The sequence below is a fragment of the Agelaius phoeniceus genome, chromosome 3 (genome assembly GCF_051311805.1).
Source record: "Agelaius phoeniceus isolate bAgePho1 chromosome 3, bAgePho1.hap1, whole genome shotgun sequence".
NCBI lineage: Eukaryota > Metazoa > Chordata > Aves > Passeriformes > Icteridae > Agelaius > Agelaius phoeniceus.
In genome coordinates, this window is record NC_135267.1 from 63,043,965 (window position 1) to 63,059,035 (window position 15,071).

At 41.9% G+C, this 15,071-nt stretch overlaps 1 protein-coding gene across 2 annotated transcripts in view; it reads left to right on the forward strand.

Moving 5' to 3' along the window:
- PLAGL1 (PLAG1 like zinc finger 1) overlaps positions 1 to 8,820 on the forward strand; it is a 47,820-nt gene extending 39,000 nt beyond the window's left edge. For both annotated transcript variants that reach the window (XM_077175446.1, XM_054629635.2), the window contains 3 exons: positions 542 to 661; positions 2,198 to 2,694; positions 3,089 to 8,820. In XM_077175446.1, the coding sequence (XP_077031561.1) occupies positions 542 to 661; positions 2,198 to 2,694; positions 3,089 to 4,364 (1,893 nt within the window). In that variant the 3' untranslated portion in view covers positions 4,365 to 8,820. The remainder of the gene's footprint in view (positions 1 to 541; positions 662 to 2,197; positions 2,695 to 3,088) is intronic.
- Positions 8,821 to 15,071: the final 6,251 nt, after the last annotated feature.

The following is a 15,071-nucleotide window of genomic DNA, read 5'->3' on the forward strand; positions in this document are numbered from 1 at the left end:
AGCCAGCCTGGGAAGGTGCCAATTTGCCTTGCAGTCCACATATTGATCAGCTCTGCACCCATGCTCAGCATAACACATCCAGGAGGCATCCAAGATCTTGTGCATTCACAAGGCATTTTTCCTTTGCCTGTACCCTCTAGTTAAGTGTTGTGTCCAGAGGGCTTCCTGACATCAAGGAATGGGCATGGGATATTGCTTGGAAAGACTAATGGATGTCTGAACATCAAAGACAAATGGATCTCACTGAGCAAAGGTTATGAGTATTGAGGCATTCCTCCTGCTACAGGGCCCCCCCACCCCAAATCTCCGTGCATACGCAATTCCACTTTTAGAAACAGAAAGTGTCAATCAAGAAAGCGGGCAGTAATGTTTAAAAAGTGCTTGAATCTTGAAACTAAGTTACCAATAATTAAAACAGAGTCAAAAAATGCAGTCTGGGTAAGGACAAAATGCTGAACACCCCTGGCCCTCCTGTTTTTCTTATTGTTTGGTTTAGGAAAATTGACACAAGTAAACAGGTGCTGGTTTTTTCCATTCACAGTCAATTGAACCCCACACAGAATTGAAAGTATGGTATGCTGCCGATTATGCCAAATTTATGGAAGCTTCTGCAGTCTTCATTAAAGAAGAATCAGATGTCTCTCCTTTGCCTCCAGTAGCAGTAAGTACCCCTACTCTGCATTGAAGCCATCACTAGACATAGTAAATAATGGCTTATTTATGTGTTTTCTCTGTTTATATAACTCTAGTAATGCAAGTGTAGGCCACAGAGTGCTTTTAGCAATTTTAGCCAAGCAGCTACCCAGAGAAAGGCTGTTCTTCCTGTCCTGTGTTTGTAATCCAATGGAGCCATCAGATATAGTCAGAAGTAAGTGGCACCATTTGATGTAATGGAAAGACTTAAGATGGGCACTAATTTTTGGATAACCAAGCTGTCAAGCCTCAGACTTTTTTCACCATTTTCCTTTCTTTTGCTCTGATTGATTGGCCAGAGTACCCACTAGTTATTTCAGTCTTTCCTGTTCAGTAACCCTTCTCTACTAATTCAAATACCTTCCCCTCTGTATCATAGCAGAAATCCTTAAACTGACAGGAGAAGTTTGTTAAGTGTTGAAAACATGACTGTGAAATCAATACTTAATCTAGAAAGAATGTGAAACAAATGAACCAGGAATACAAATGAACCAGGAATTCATGTTCCAAGAAGGCTTGTGAGGCATTCAGAATATTCCCCAGAAGGAAGGTGAGGGAGAGCCACAGCATCAGGCACAAGTCTTAGCAGAGAGGAGGCCTCAGTTTGGAAATAAAGAGGGATTGGATACAGCTTCACCATGCTCTCCAGAGCAAGCTAGCCCAAGAACAAGGGAAAAGAAGGACAGTTTATGAGAAACTTACATAAAAGGTAGATGAAGTTGAGGAGGTACATGGTCATGCATTAATTGGAAGTATATTTCATCAGTGATGGGAGTTTTTTGGTAATTGTTTTTCATTGGAGTGTTTATAATATCAGCATTTAAAGTGAATTCAACTGAATCCAGTAGAGCTCTTCTTTCCAAGTAATACTTCCAAATAATACCCTGTCTGGGGAAAAAAAAAGGCTTTAAGTCAGGATAGGCTTGAGATCCCTAAACCTAAGGTGTTTCTTATCCGGTTAATGGAAGTCTAATGCCAAATGTCAAGCCAAGTGAGGAAGCCTCTCCTGGAGCCATTGACCATTGCTGTGTGGTAAAGCATGGAGTCAGCCCAAGATACAAGGAAATCTGTATGGCTAAACTACATTTTTGTACCGAAACCCATCCCATTTTTATGTGGCTGGAATAGCAGATAAACTATGTCAGTCCAAGGATAAAAGTACAATTTACAACTGTTTATGAGTAATTTCATAAATGCAACAAATGTAGAGACTTTGAAATTCAGTAAGCACAGATAAACAAAGGGGAAGGGACTCAGGACAGTTACAGTAAATGCTAAACAAAAACATACAAACCAGTATTTAGCCAACCTTTACCTTACCTTCGAGTTTTTACTCCTAGAGAGAATCTATTGCCAGTTGAACAACAAGGTGGTAGCACATGGAAGTAAATATCACCAGAGACAATGATGGGTCTTACAAAAGCACAGGAGGAGATGAGTGAGAAGAATATGACCCTTTCTTAGAATGTTTAGTAAGGAAGATCTGTCTCTGTTCTCATTGCAGAAAGAGCCTGTAGACTCTTGGATATGCTCCAGCTGTGGAAGCACTTTTGCAACTTTTGCTCTGCTGGAATCTCACCAGTGCATCCATAAGGACCGAGTCCTTCCTACGAGGTTCAGACCACCAAATAAATTGGGACCTGTAAAAACAAAAAACAAACTCAAAGGGAAACTGAGAGGAGCGTCATTAGGCAAAAGCATTACTCAATGCTTTGGGACCATTTCCTGTTCCTCTGCTGCAAAGTTCAGTTGTGCCAGCTCAGGAAGCACTTGTGGTGCTCTTGTAAGGTTTATTCCTAAATGGAGAAATGGTCGGTCTTCACTGCTGAAGGGAAAAGAAGTGAAGCAGCCAGATAGTTTTCCCTGCCGACTCTGCGGGAAGATTTTTGATTCCATTGACAAGCTCACGGTCCACACTTATGCGCACAAAGGGGAGCGTCCCTACAAGTGTTCACAGCACGGATGCACAAAAGCCTTCATTTCAAAATATAAACTGCTCAGGTACAGCTCTGAAGGCATTCCTTGTCTACTGGGGGTGTGGGGGGGAAAAATGGACATGTTTTTCCTTTGGGGTGTTCTAGTGACAGTTAATCCCTGAGGTCCAGTTTTTATTATTACTGTTTTTGATAGAATTGGAGAAGACTAGTCTCCCTTAATTATGGTGGCTACTCAAAAAGATTATGTTGAGCAGTTTTAAGCTCCTCTATGCTTTATGATTAACACCTTCCTTCCCCCCCCACAAAATTTAGGCTTTTATTAATAACCTGAGTAGTGAGAATGCCTTCCTTTGAGAATTCCAGCGTTTTCAAGTTTTGAGGCTGCAAGAGTAAATGTACTAGAATAGATGTGAACACAAATAACATTTCTGTGTCTGTGTTTTGTTTTTTTCTCTTAGGCACTCGGCCACTCATTCTCCACAGAAATCTCACCAGTGTGGCTACTGTGAAAAGACCTTTCACAGGAAGGACCATCTAAAGAATCACCTTCAGACTCATGACCCCAACAAGATGGCCTTCAAGTGTGAAGAGTGTGGCAAGAAGTACAACACCAAGCTAGGCTACAAGAGGCACTTGGCTCTTCATGCTGCCACCAGTGGGGACCTCACCTGTAGGGTTTGTGCCCAAGAGTTTGGTGGTACTGAGGTTCTGTTGGAACACCTCAAAAGTCATGCAGGGAAGCCGACTGGCAACATGAAGGAAAAGAAACATAAGTGTGACCACTGTGAGCGTCACTTCTATACCCGCAAAGATGTGCGACGTCACATGGTGGTTCACACAGGCTGCAAAGACTTCCTGTGCCAGTTCTGTGCCCAGAGGTTCGGGAGGAAGGACCACTTGACACGCCATACTAGGAAGACTCATCCTCAAGAACTGCTGAAGAGCAGGTTGCAGAATGGCGACTCAGTGGGTCTCCTTGACCAGCTCTTTTCATACAGACTGAAGGAAGATGCCAGCATGCTGTCCCCTCTTCCTGAAAGGGTCCCTGTGCCAAATGGGATTGTGAATAGTTCAGAAACAGAGGAATACAACTGTTCACATCTTCATTCCCAGTCAAGCTTACAAACTGCTCTTCCTCTTGAGTCTTCTCCTCACTTGCAAAGGATTGGCTGTGCAGACAGCATCCCGGCTGTCCCTCCCACACCATGTTCAGCAGCTGTCCCTGTCAACCTGAACCTTCATCAGCCTAACAAATACGACCTTAGTTCTACCTCATTTGCCACAGGATCCCTCAAGAATCTACCGATAAAAGTGGATGTTAAAGGTTACAATGTGCATCTTCTTGAGGACCTGCCGTTACCAGAACCTCAGTCTCTCCTCAAAATCAGTATGGAAGAAGCTTCCTCAGGGCCTGTAGGGGATACTAACAAGTACCCAGTGCACAAAGAGACAGAGGCAGCAGCTGAAACTGCAAGCCTGCCTTTCATGGATCTCACTCATGTGATGGGCTTCTGGCAGCTCCCACCAGGTGACAACCAGAACACTATTGGGGACATCACAATGGCGTTTGGCTCAGAGGAACCATCACACAGGCTGAATGGCCTTGGCCAGCAGCAAGGTCTTCAGCTAGCAGCTGGTGGGATGGCCATAAACCAGCTGCACCATCTTCCTCGCTCCTTTCCATCCACTACAAATTCTGTAACATTGCCTCACTTTCACCATGCCTTCAAGTAACCATCATCCTGTGTGGGTTTTTTCCTTTTTTTTTTTAAGACTGTGCTTCTTACTTAAATCTGTTAGGACCGGGTTGTTTTTGTTTTGTTTTGAAGAAAAACTGCCCCAGATGTTTTCAAAGCATGTTATGAACATGGTAGTTAAATTCAGGATGTTAATAAACAAGAAGCTCTATTTTTCATATTGTTAGTTTTTTAGCATATGACAACAGTAGAACTAACATGTTTCCCTCAGCTCCCTCTATATTTTTGTTTCTTTTCATGCAAACAACTGAATAACTATCTTCAGTGACAGCAAAGTATCATAACAGGCACAATAAAACTATGGCTGCTGCAATAGGAGAAATATGGTTAGGGTGATTGGGAAGAGGGGGGAAATCATAAAGAAATCAGTTTAATGAGCCATAAATCACAGCAAATTTGTACACATGGCAAATGTAACAAACAATTTATCAACATCAGATAGATTTCTATTAAGCACTTAATTAATGAAATTTATTAATCCTTAATTTAAATCAGAATCATTCCAAGAGTAAATCTTATGTCCTTGTTTCACTTTCTTCAATGAAGTTCATCACTATTATGATTATGTTAAACTAGATTTTGTTTTCTGGCGGGCAGTTCAGCTGTGTGCCGTTTTTCTAGGGCTGGAAATAACTACCACTTCTGAATGGCTGTGTAAGAACTGCAGTCTTGGATACATGCAGTTCTCAGAATGAGAAGTGAATTGTCTCAAGTTAGAACAAAACATTAATTTTCATTTAGAGCTGGATCTGTCAAGACATCAGACACTTCTCTCTCTCTCTTTCTAGTAAAGCATTTGAGCATTTGCTTAAATTTAAGCTTATGGTATCCCATTGGGTCAACAGCTTGATTTATTCAACACTTAATAAAAAATAATGCATCCTACCTAAGGGGCCTTTATTCACCTTTTGTTGATAAAAATGGCCATTGTTTAGTCTGGGAAATTATTAATAATTGCAACCATCTGAAAATATGGGCTTTCACGGAAATCCAGCCCTGGCCCAGGGGAGCCTGTGCCCAAGTGGTTCCCCTATAGAGCCAGGGGCAGGTCTATGCAAAGAGGGACTGTGGTGCTGAGCTGACACTGGGCCCTGTTCAAAACCAGATTCTGAACCTGCCTTACGAGTGTCAGCTGAAATTAGTGGGTGTGATAATGGTTGAAAACATTTTACTCATGGGGGTTCTGCTCAGAAACATCAGGACTGCTGCAGTTGGACTCCAGCCTTTGTTTCTTGCAGACTAGAGCCATGGGGACTTCTGGTTGTTTCCTGGGGTAAATGGTCCATGAACGGTTCCTGTGGACAGTGGGTTGGTGTGACAGCCCTATGCCTGCATGGTGTGACAGTACCTGATGCATGAACAAGCAGAAATTGTAAAGATCACATTTTTCAGTAGATGCCATTATTAAACAAAGAAACAAACTCTTCACAATTTAGTTTGTTGCCTAACAAACCAGCTACAAAAAATAATCACAGTTTTAGTGGATGGCTCAGTTACTAATGGATTCTGTTTCATCTGAAACAGACACGGAATTTCTGAATCTGAGTAAATTCTCAAACCCCAAGAACTACTGTTCTGTTAAATCCAAAGAGAGTTCATAGTACCAATGGCCATTACTAATATAACATGGAGCAAGCATGTTCTCCTCTCCCTCATTAATCACAGGAATATTTCCAGAGAGCTTCAAATAAAAAATAATTCTTAAATTATTGCTGTTTTGCTGTTACTGAGATACAGATCATTGTAGTTGTACAATGTCATTGAATATTCTTACAAGTTGATCGGTACTTGGATTAAGGATTGTCTTATTGCAGCTCATGAAAGAATATGTTCTGCAGATGCAGTGCTGAGGGGATTTTTTGTCATGAAAATTTTGGCATAAGACAAACCAAAAGGAATTTTAAGGTCATTCCTGTAATGACAACAGCAGGAGGCAAACAGGTACTGCACAGTCATGTGTAGTTATTTAAATGACAAGTTCCAGAATAGGGAAAATGTTGCAAACAGTGTTACATGCACATTCTACAGCTAGGCTTGTATTTTCATCTGGACTTGGAAAGGTGTGTGTGTGCACTTAACTGTATATTTTTTTCCTTGTTTGTGCAAATTGTATTCACTTGGCTTCAAGCAAGCTTATGTACTTGTAAAAAAACCACAAAAAACTAAATTACAACAAAAAATTCTTTGCTACGAAAAAAATTTGTAGCACTGCCTGATCATATACATTTTGTCATTTTGGTTTGTGCTTTTATAAGAGGTGTCATTAATTACCTAAATACTTGCCCTTGAATTTAAATGTATTTTAAGAAGCAAACATTATGCAGATACTGAGCACGTTCTTCCAGCTGATCTTTCAGCCCTGGAGCACAGTACCTGGGCTCTGGGCTGCCAAGAGAGGTGCTGCTGCCTGATCTCAGCCTCTTCCAAAATATGGAAAGATGATAAGCATTCCTTACCAATGCATATGTAACTACAGATTAAAGACCATGTCATTCAAATAAAAAGAAAATAACCTCTTTTGATGCATTTTAAAATACTTTAAAAGCACAAAGCCACAGTGTCTGCAAGTAAAGCACAGAAGCAAACCTTAAATGTGCAATGCTGCTTAAACCCATCAGCCCATTCAATTTTCTTTTTCCAGATTCTTGGCATCATAAATGTAGCAGAAGCTGATGATACCCCATGACAAAGAAAGGCAAGCTATTTCAAAAAATGATGTTGTCAAAAAAAATAGTTTTGTTTTAAAATTCTTGCAACTCAAGAGATGTGAGATACCCCTGAATCATCTAATACTGCAAGCAGGACTGGACTTTCTGAACGTGTTTGTTAGGGAGACCTCTGTGAGCATTTCTCAGAGGCCATCAGTGGCTGAGGCTCAAGCTGCAGGACACCTCTGGTGGCACTGCCTTTGGCTCATGCAGGGCTGTGACAGCTCCAGTGTGGGGAGAGGCAGCCCCACATCCACTGTGGGTATGGTGGAGGAAGGCAGCAGCCCGAGCACTGACCAGTCCTCCCTCCCTGGCTCAGCCCAGTCCTCCTCCAAAGGTGAGAAGGGGATGTAAGGGCAGAGAGCTGCCATGGCCATGGCACAGCAGGTAAGGGATCTGGGAGAGATCTTAGGATATTTTACCTCACATTCAAATAGAGATAAAAATACTCTTTTATCTGAACTCTGCTTGAAAACCTGTAGAAGCAGAGCAGTACGTGGTGAATAAACAACAGAATTACTATAATCAAATCACAGTGTAAAAGAACAAAAGTTAGTAAACATTTGGTCTCATAAAAAGAGTATTCTTTTTATGAAAGAAGAAAAAAGATCTGAACCTGCTGAAGCAATGTCAAGAAACTAAAATTATACTATATGGAACAAAAGACTGCATCCTCTGTGTAATCACAAATTGATCTATTGCTAAGTTCCCATCCTCTATCAGAAACCAAGTTAATTTATTTTTCCTTCAGTTTTATTTATGAACTTTTCCTGTTAGAACTTTCCATTTCCTTAGTCAATGGGTTGCTGTTAGTTTCAGAAAATTTTTCATAGCCAGTCTGAACTGGGGTGGTACATTCCATATATTAATAATTGGTCATTTCTAGTGGAATGTTTAAAATGCTTTCCCTCAATACACCATTCCTGCCCTTATATATAATTTTTTTTTTTTGTAAGATACTGGAAACTAAGCTATGAAATCCTACACTTCTATAAACAGACAGAAAATAATGGGGACACAAAACAGTAAATACAGCAAAACTTGCTCTAAATTTGAGGATTCATTTATTTGGTTGTTAAAGAAACCAACTGTGGTAACATTGCACAGTATAGTTTGGAATGGGTTTGGGGTTTTTTCCCTCTTCTTCCTGGACTGAAAGAAAGGCTAAACAGCACTGCTTTAATATATTGGGACTACTGTCATGCCTGCTTTTCTAGCTCTAGGAGTTACAGTTGCTTCAGTGTCATCCTTTCTGTATCCATCTAATCATTATTAGCTAGAGTCTAAGTAGTTCAATTAAACTGTTTAAAATACGATATTTATTACTGCTGTGTCCAACTACTTTTCATCTTCATTTACTTAATGAGCATTTAATAGGTTAGAAAGTTCCTTATGGATTTTAATTGAAAGCCTTACTGAAAATTACTGGGCTAAAAAGCCCCTACTTGTTGCATCACTGAAAGTTTATGGAAGGTTATCCAAGGCTGACAGTGGATCAAGTGACCAAAAAAATAAGAAGGGATATACGTCTACAACATTTCTGTCTTGTTGATGAATTTTTAAAAGCAATTGAAGTGTTTAATGCAAGAATGAGATTTGGTTTTAGTCTGAACTCAAAGTGCTTTGAAGAGATGCACAGCATACATGGCCATTTATCATGTATCAATCACTATAATTTACTGTTTACTGGAAGATTCTATTAAATATTCACATGAAGTTCCACAATGTCCACTTGTCTTGTTCAATATATCAAAGCATTAGGGCAAAGAAAAAGAAAATCACATGGTACTGCATCTTCCTACATTTTGTTAAAACCATTGAATGAACTGTTGGTAATGTCCACCCCTCTAGGCAATCATTTAATTACATCTTGGCAGCGGATGCAAATAATCTCACAACTTTAAATAGGATAGCATAATAAGATTTGTAGCCTAGAGAGAAAAAGCCCCAACCAAACCTGAGCCAATGAATTACAGTTTGCTTCTTTTATTGGTAACTGTAGCATTTCAGGGGAAAGTGGTGCTGAAAAACTGCATTGCTTAGGATCTTCCATAATGTGTCAGCAGAAAGCCTTAACACATCCTTGCCGACCTGTCACTCTTATCTTCTGTTGTCCACTTGTGGTCTAGAAGCAGCAACAAGCCATATACTTGCTATTTCTTATTATAGAAAGAGCTTTTATATTTTACTCTATTTTCTCCAAGAAGATTAAACCTGTATTTGTGGGAAGGTGATGGAGCAGCTCATCCTGGAAACCATTTCCAGGCACATTAGGGATGAGACCATTTATTCACACCACTCAAAGCCAGTTTCTCACATCTCCTTTCTCAGCTAAAAAAGGCTTGTGGGTAGCTCTGAAACTGATTTCTCACCTGCCCAAAGTGCTCTGTAAAGCACTTGGCAAAGCTCAAGTGCTACAGAAAATGCAGCAGCAGTTGCCAACACCCAGCACATGCAAGCTCACCTAGAGCAGTCTTTTTCACAGTTCCACTGCCCTCTATTTAAGATGTGAGTGTCGATGTCTGTCCCTGGGACCCACTGGCGGCAGTGGCTGTCCCAGACCTCTGCAACTACAACTCCAGTGATACCTGGACTAGCCAGTATCCCCAGGGAAAGGAGGTGTCAAGCCCCAGGCTTCAGAATTCAGTGACTAAACCTTGAGAATGGTGATGGTATCAATAGATCCCTGTTGGTGGGCTGCAAGACCCTGTGTGATAACCAGAGGAGTAACTATGCTGTTAACATGGTCCCAGGTAACACAGATGACACCACAGGGTACTGAGAGCAGTTTTCCTGTGACTGGCAAAGTCAAGGAGGTGGGTAGAGCTGATAATGGCACTGTGGACTGGACACTCCCCTGCCCATTGCAGTTTCCCCACAGCTGAGGGATCCAGCCACTGACCAGCAGCAACCAAGGACAGTAAAACTGCACACAGAGGAACCTGCAACAACTCTGACTGTGAGTCTCTGCAACTGACTGTTCTGTGCACATTCCTTTCATCCCATGCTCCAAGGACTCTCACAAGCATCTCTCCCAGGCCCAAAATATCTTGCCAGCTACAGGGAATCATTCTTGGCTGTATTTCCTGCTAAGGACTCATGTTCTGCAGCTGTATACATTTCGGAGGGGTGCAAGATGCTGACCATCTGAGCCATCCTCTTGAGCAACCACACCACAACCACCTTGAACAAGGGCTGGAAGGGCTTCTTGCTGCTCTGGCATGGCTTGGCATGTCCAGAGATGGGAACCCCACTGACTGCATGGTCTGAGGAGCAGGAGCACCAAACATCATGGTCTGGGAAACAAAACTCTAGGGAGAAGGAAGAACCTCCACACTGTCATCCTGAAATGAACGCTTGCATCTTCCACACTTGGACAATGGGAGCACATTGCAAGTGCACAAGATCTGCCAGAGAGGTTTGCACTATTGAGTAGCAAATCTTCTTGAGCAGAGCACAGTCACTGCCTACTTGGGATAAGGCTCTTCCAAATCAAAGACCATTCAACACCAACACCAAAATTAGTATTCTCAGCAGCTTACACTGGGGCCCTGAGGAGCTCTGCTACAGGTTTCAGTGAAATTGATTACTTCAATTAATACAAAGGAGCTCATACTGCAAACACTGCAACAGGATATTTTATATAACCAAAGCAAACAAGTTCTTTTTACATTACAATATTGAAATTAAAAATAATAATAATTTCTTACCCAGACTTTCCTGAGGATCTTTTCCCAGCAGATACACTACTAGATTTTTTTGTTTTCTTCGGTGTTTCTGAAGAGTTCTCTGCAGATCATTATTTTTGAAATTTACTTGCCATAAAACATGATAATCTACATAAATTCTCAAACCTTAGAAATATACGGATCAAAGATACTGATACAAGGAACAGTGTGTATTATAATTCACAGGTTATAACCTTTAAAATAACTTTTTAAAAAATCTTCTAAACATAGACTGATACAGGTCATGATTACCAGTAGCAATGGTTCCTAGAAAACATATTATGGGGTATCCTGCTTAGAGGGAACTATTTTAGGAAGTGGTGATGTTAATTTTAAAGCTGAATCTTCAAGGGCATTTGGAAAAAAACAACACACAAAACTTTGTACCTCATCCAAATGGACTTAAGGTAAAAAGGATGGAATAAATCTCAAAGTTGAAGAGTAAAGGTTATGGAGTTCTTTATGGGCAAAAAGAACTTGAAAGCCAGACTCTATATTTTAGGTCTATATAGATAATTCTGCTTGAGGGCCTCTAACTCCTGAGGTCCCTCTTGAGGACCCAAATGAAAATCTCTGTGCATACAGTCCACACAAGGGATCAAGATAATGACCAGGAAAGCCATTCACTACCAACAACATCCCTTTGGAATTTTTTGTTCTTTCTCAGTTATAGCAAGTGTTGTGCAGAAATAAGTTCTGGATTTCATGTCAAGACTTGCAAAAAAAAGCCCAGCAAAAAAAGTCAAACTTTATAATTCTACATTATTCTATCAGAAAACAGGATTCCAAAGCCTAGGATCTGCTTTAAAAAATGCCTCCCCCACCTCAAATAACTCAGGGTTTGTTATAAGAAACACATAAATATGACTAAATGAACTCTTTGCCTGGCTTATGTTTCTCTTTTTGTATTCTCTCCAGAAGTGCTAACACAGCAGGTGTTAATGTTGGAGTTTTTCTCTCAGTCAATGGTTGCTTGACCTAGTAAAACAAGATGCACAATCATCACTCAACTCCAGCACCGAGCTTATAGACCCTATAAACTCTCCAAATTGCTGTTGAAGCAGTGCTAGGAAGGAACAGGCCAAAGGCCCACCCTCTCACGTTTGCAAGCCATTTTTCCTGCTCTGAATAGGTGAAAGAGTAATCAGATTTTTCAACATATTTAAAAAAAAATAAACAAAATCCCCCCCTAACCAGCAGTACTATCCTAAAGGAACTGTTTATATTATTCTCTTTTCTATAACAAAACAGGATCTCACTTCAAGACACGGATGGTTAGCTCTACTTTTCTGGTACTACCAAGGGGCTCTGCCCTTTGGTCTTGTGTCTAGGGACCAGGGAATAGCAAACCTTCCAACAGCAGAGAGCCCTAAAGAACAGGAAGAGATTTCTCAAAGTACTGCAAAAGCCGCCAGGTTTCTGATTGTCTACAGCTATTACCCTGGAATATAACTGCAGAAGAGTCTGAAGAAGTTGTTGTCCCCAGTTTTTTGTACTGTCATATTCTGTCACTTTTTTAATCAGAAAAAGAGCTCCAGTTGTGGGCAACTCCCAGATGATATCCAGCATGTGTTTTGTTATAAGAGTTTATCAACTTCCCTGGAATTTCAATTTTTGTATTAATATAGGCCTTTACTAGCCCACAAATTACAGTTCAGCAAATCTACTTCCAGGACAAGACAAGTGTGACTGTGTTTGCTTACCAAAGCTTGTCTGGTGGAGATTGCAGCATGGCCAACAGCTTGCTTCCCACAAAACTCCATGTCCCTCTGTCGGGGAGCCTCAGCAAACCTTTGAGAGCATAATGGACATTGAATATAGTCTGACAGAAAGAAAGGAACTGCTTGTATCACAGTTTATACACTACAGGAGAAGAATTCCCCTGCTTTTCTGGAACACTCAAGATGTAGTTCAATACCTGGTCCCACCAGCAGGTGCCTATGATGAATTCCCATCAGCTTCCAAAGTACAAACTTAGCAGAACTACAAAACCTTCCTCTAGAAAAACACTTGGGACACTAAAATGCCTGCTTATGGTATCAACCCTGCAAATGGTAATTGCTTTCAGGAATAAATCCTGGGGATTAATAAAAGCAGATTTTATTATCTTTGTCCTAGTCCTACCCCTTCCCAACCTCACAATAAATTAGTCTGAGCAGATCTCCTCAAGAAGCGTGTGAGTATCCAGGCCTCTGGCTGCAGGGAGTGTCTGAGCCCAGTGTTAGGTGCTGGAGGACAGTGGGGAAGACACCTGCATGCACAGTGACCTGCTCAGCCTGTGGCAGAGCTTAAAGAGGAGGTGGGGAGGCTGAGAAGTATCAGAGAGTGCAAAAGAGATGTAGACTCATAGAATTGCACCCTTCCATCCCTGAGAGAAATGCAATGGATGGAAGAGCAGCAGGAGTCTGAGGAGCTCCGCCTCTCTTGCCATCAAGCTGAAGAAGGAGACTTAAAAGCAGGGAAATGGAAACAGGTGCCTGCCCAGGGAGGCAGAAGAATTCCCTGTTGGCTTCCCTTGCCTTCCATGGGGCCCTTGCAGAACAGGTGTGAAGCCTTGGATCCTGAGGGTCAGGCAGACAACAGTGGAGAAGCAGCTCTGTCTGGGGGTGTCCCAGATCAGTGCAGGCAGCCAGAGGGACAGACAGCCAGATAACAACTAACTACAGGTAACAAAAGAAGGGTGGTTGGTGTGGGTGCTTTGCTTCTGAGGGGAGCTGAGTGTCCTGTGTGTCAACCAGACTCATACCACAGGGGAGTCTGCTCCTTGCTGGAGCCTGGGTAAGGGATATTACCAGGAGACTCTCTGGACTAAGTCAGCACACAGATTATTACACACCAGTGACTGTCCAGGTGGGCAGCGACAAGGACATTCGGTCACAGGTTGGATCAATGAACTCAGAGGTTTTTTCCAGTCTAATTGATTCTGTGATGTACCAAAACACTGCTGAAGCAGTTGTGTCCCATCAGCTGAGGCGCGTCCAAGAGCCAGGTTTCTGGGCATGAAGCAGCATTGTGAAGAACATGAAGTGGTGCTTTCTAAAATCTCTTTTGACAGTATTGCTGTCCTGATTCTGCTAAAAGCTCTTCAGCAGCTGTTATGGCAGGTACAATCCAACTCATTGCAATGAACAATCAGTGTTCAGGGTCACTGCAATCACATTCAGCCATCACCCTGCCCTTGATGGTCTCAGACCCTTCCTCTGTGTCCAGGGCCTTTCACAAAAGCAACCCAAGTGTCCTTACCTTAATACTAAAGATACAGCATGTTTATAAATTATTTCTCTCAGTAACAATACTGAAAATATGTCCCAAGCAGCCACCAAAAGCCTGCTCCAGACCAGTAGCATGGGCAAAATGGTTCTGAGCACAGGGGAGGGGAGGATGAGACAGGGCAGATATCTGGCTTCAGGGGTGCAGCGGGGACACCTGGAACTTCAGGGGAGAATGGGGAGTTTTGGGCTCTGTTTGGAGTAGGATGAGACAAAAACTAAATCTTTCTCTCCTTCCCACAATCCATGTACTTTCTCACCACTCCTGTAGTATAGGATATACACCCCCACTAGACCTCTAAGCAATTTGTCCTTCCTAAAAAGCAATTCTCCAATTCCTTTCTCCACAGCTACTGCTGCTCTTGCACAGCTTGGTTTCCTCCAAGAGGGAGAAGGAAAGGGAGGGTCTGCTCTTAGAGTTAGTAAAGTAAGACCAGCAATAACAGAGTCATTAAAGCAGCAGTGGAAATCCAGAGAGGAGCTTGACCCTAATCAAGGAAGGAAGACATGTCCTGCTGCTTATATTGCATTGCTGTCATCTAGGAGAGGAGAGAGGCTGGAATCACGGCAGCTGCTTTTGCTATCAGTCATGAATTCCTGCTCCAGAAGGAAGCCCAAAGAGCTACTTTCTCCCTCTGCCCTCTGTCTTCCTAAGGCAGGCAGAACTCCACTGACACCCTTCTCAAGATTGCTCCCACATTTTGTAAATCACACTATCATGAGATATTTTCTGTGTGTGCATCTTTTTGGAGCTGTGACTTTTAACACAGGGAGCTCTGTGCAGAGGCTGAACTTGGTATTAAGTAGTAAACCAGACCTGTCTTTTTCTAAATGCCTTTCCCTCTCTGCAAAGCTGGCTGGAGAAGGGGATGGTGGAAAAGGCACCCTGTGGTAGTGGGGAAGCCTCTGTTCAAAACTACTTGTTTTGAATGGAGAGAGGATGTATTTCACCCTCTGTTATAGGATAGTACAGCTATCC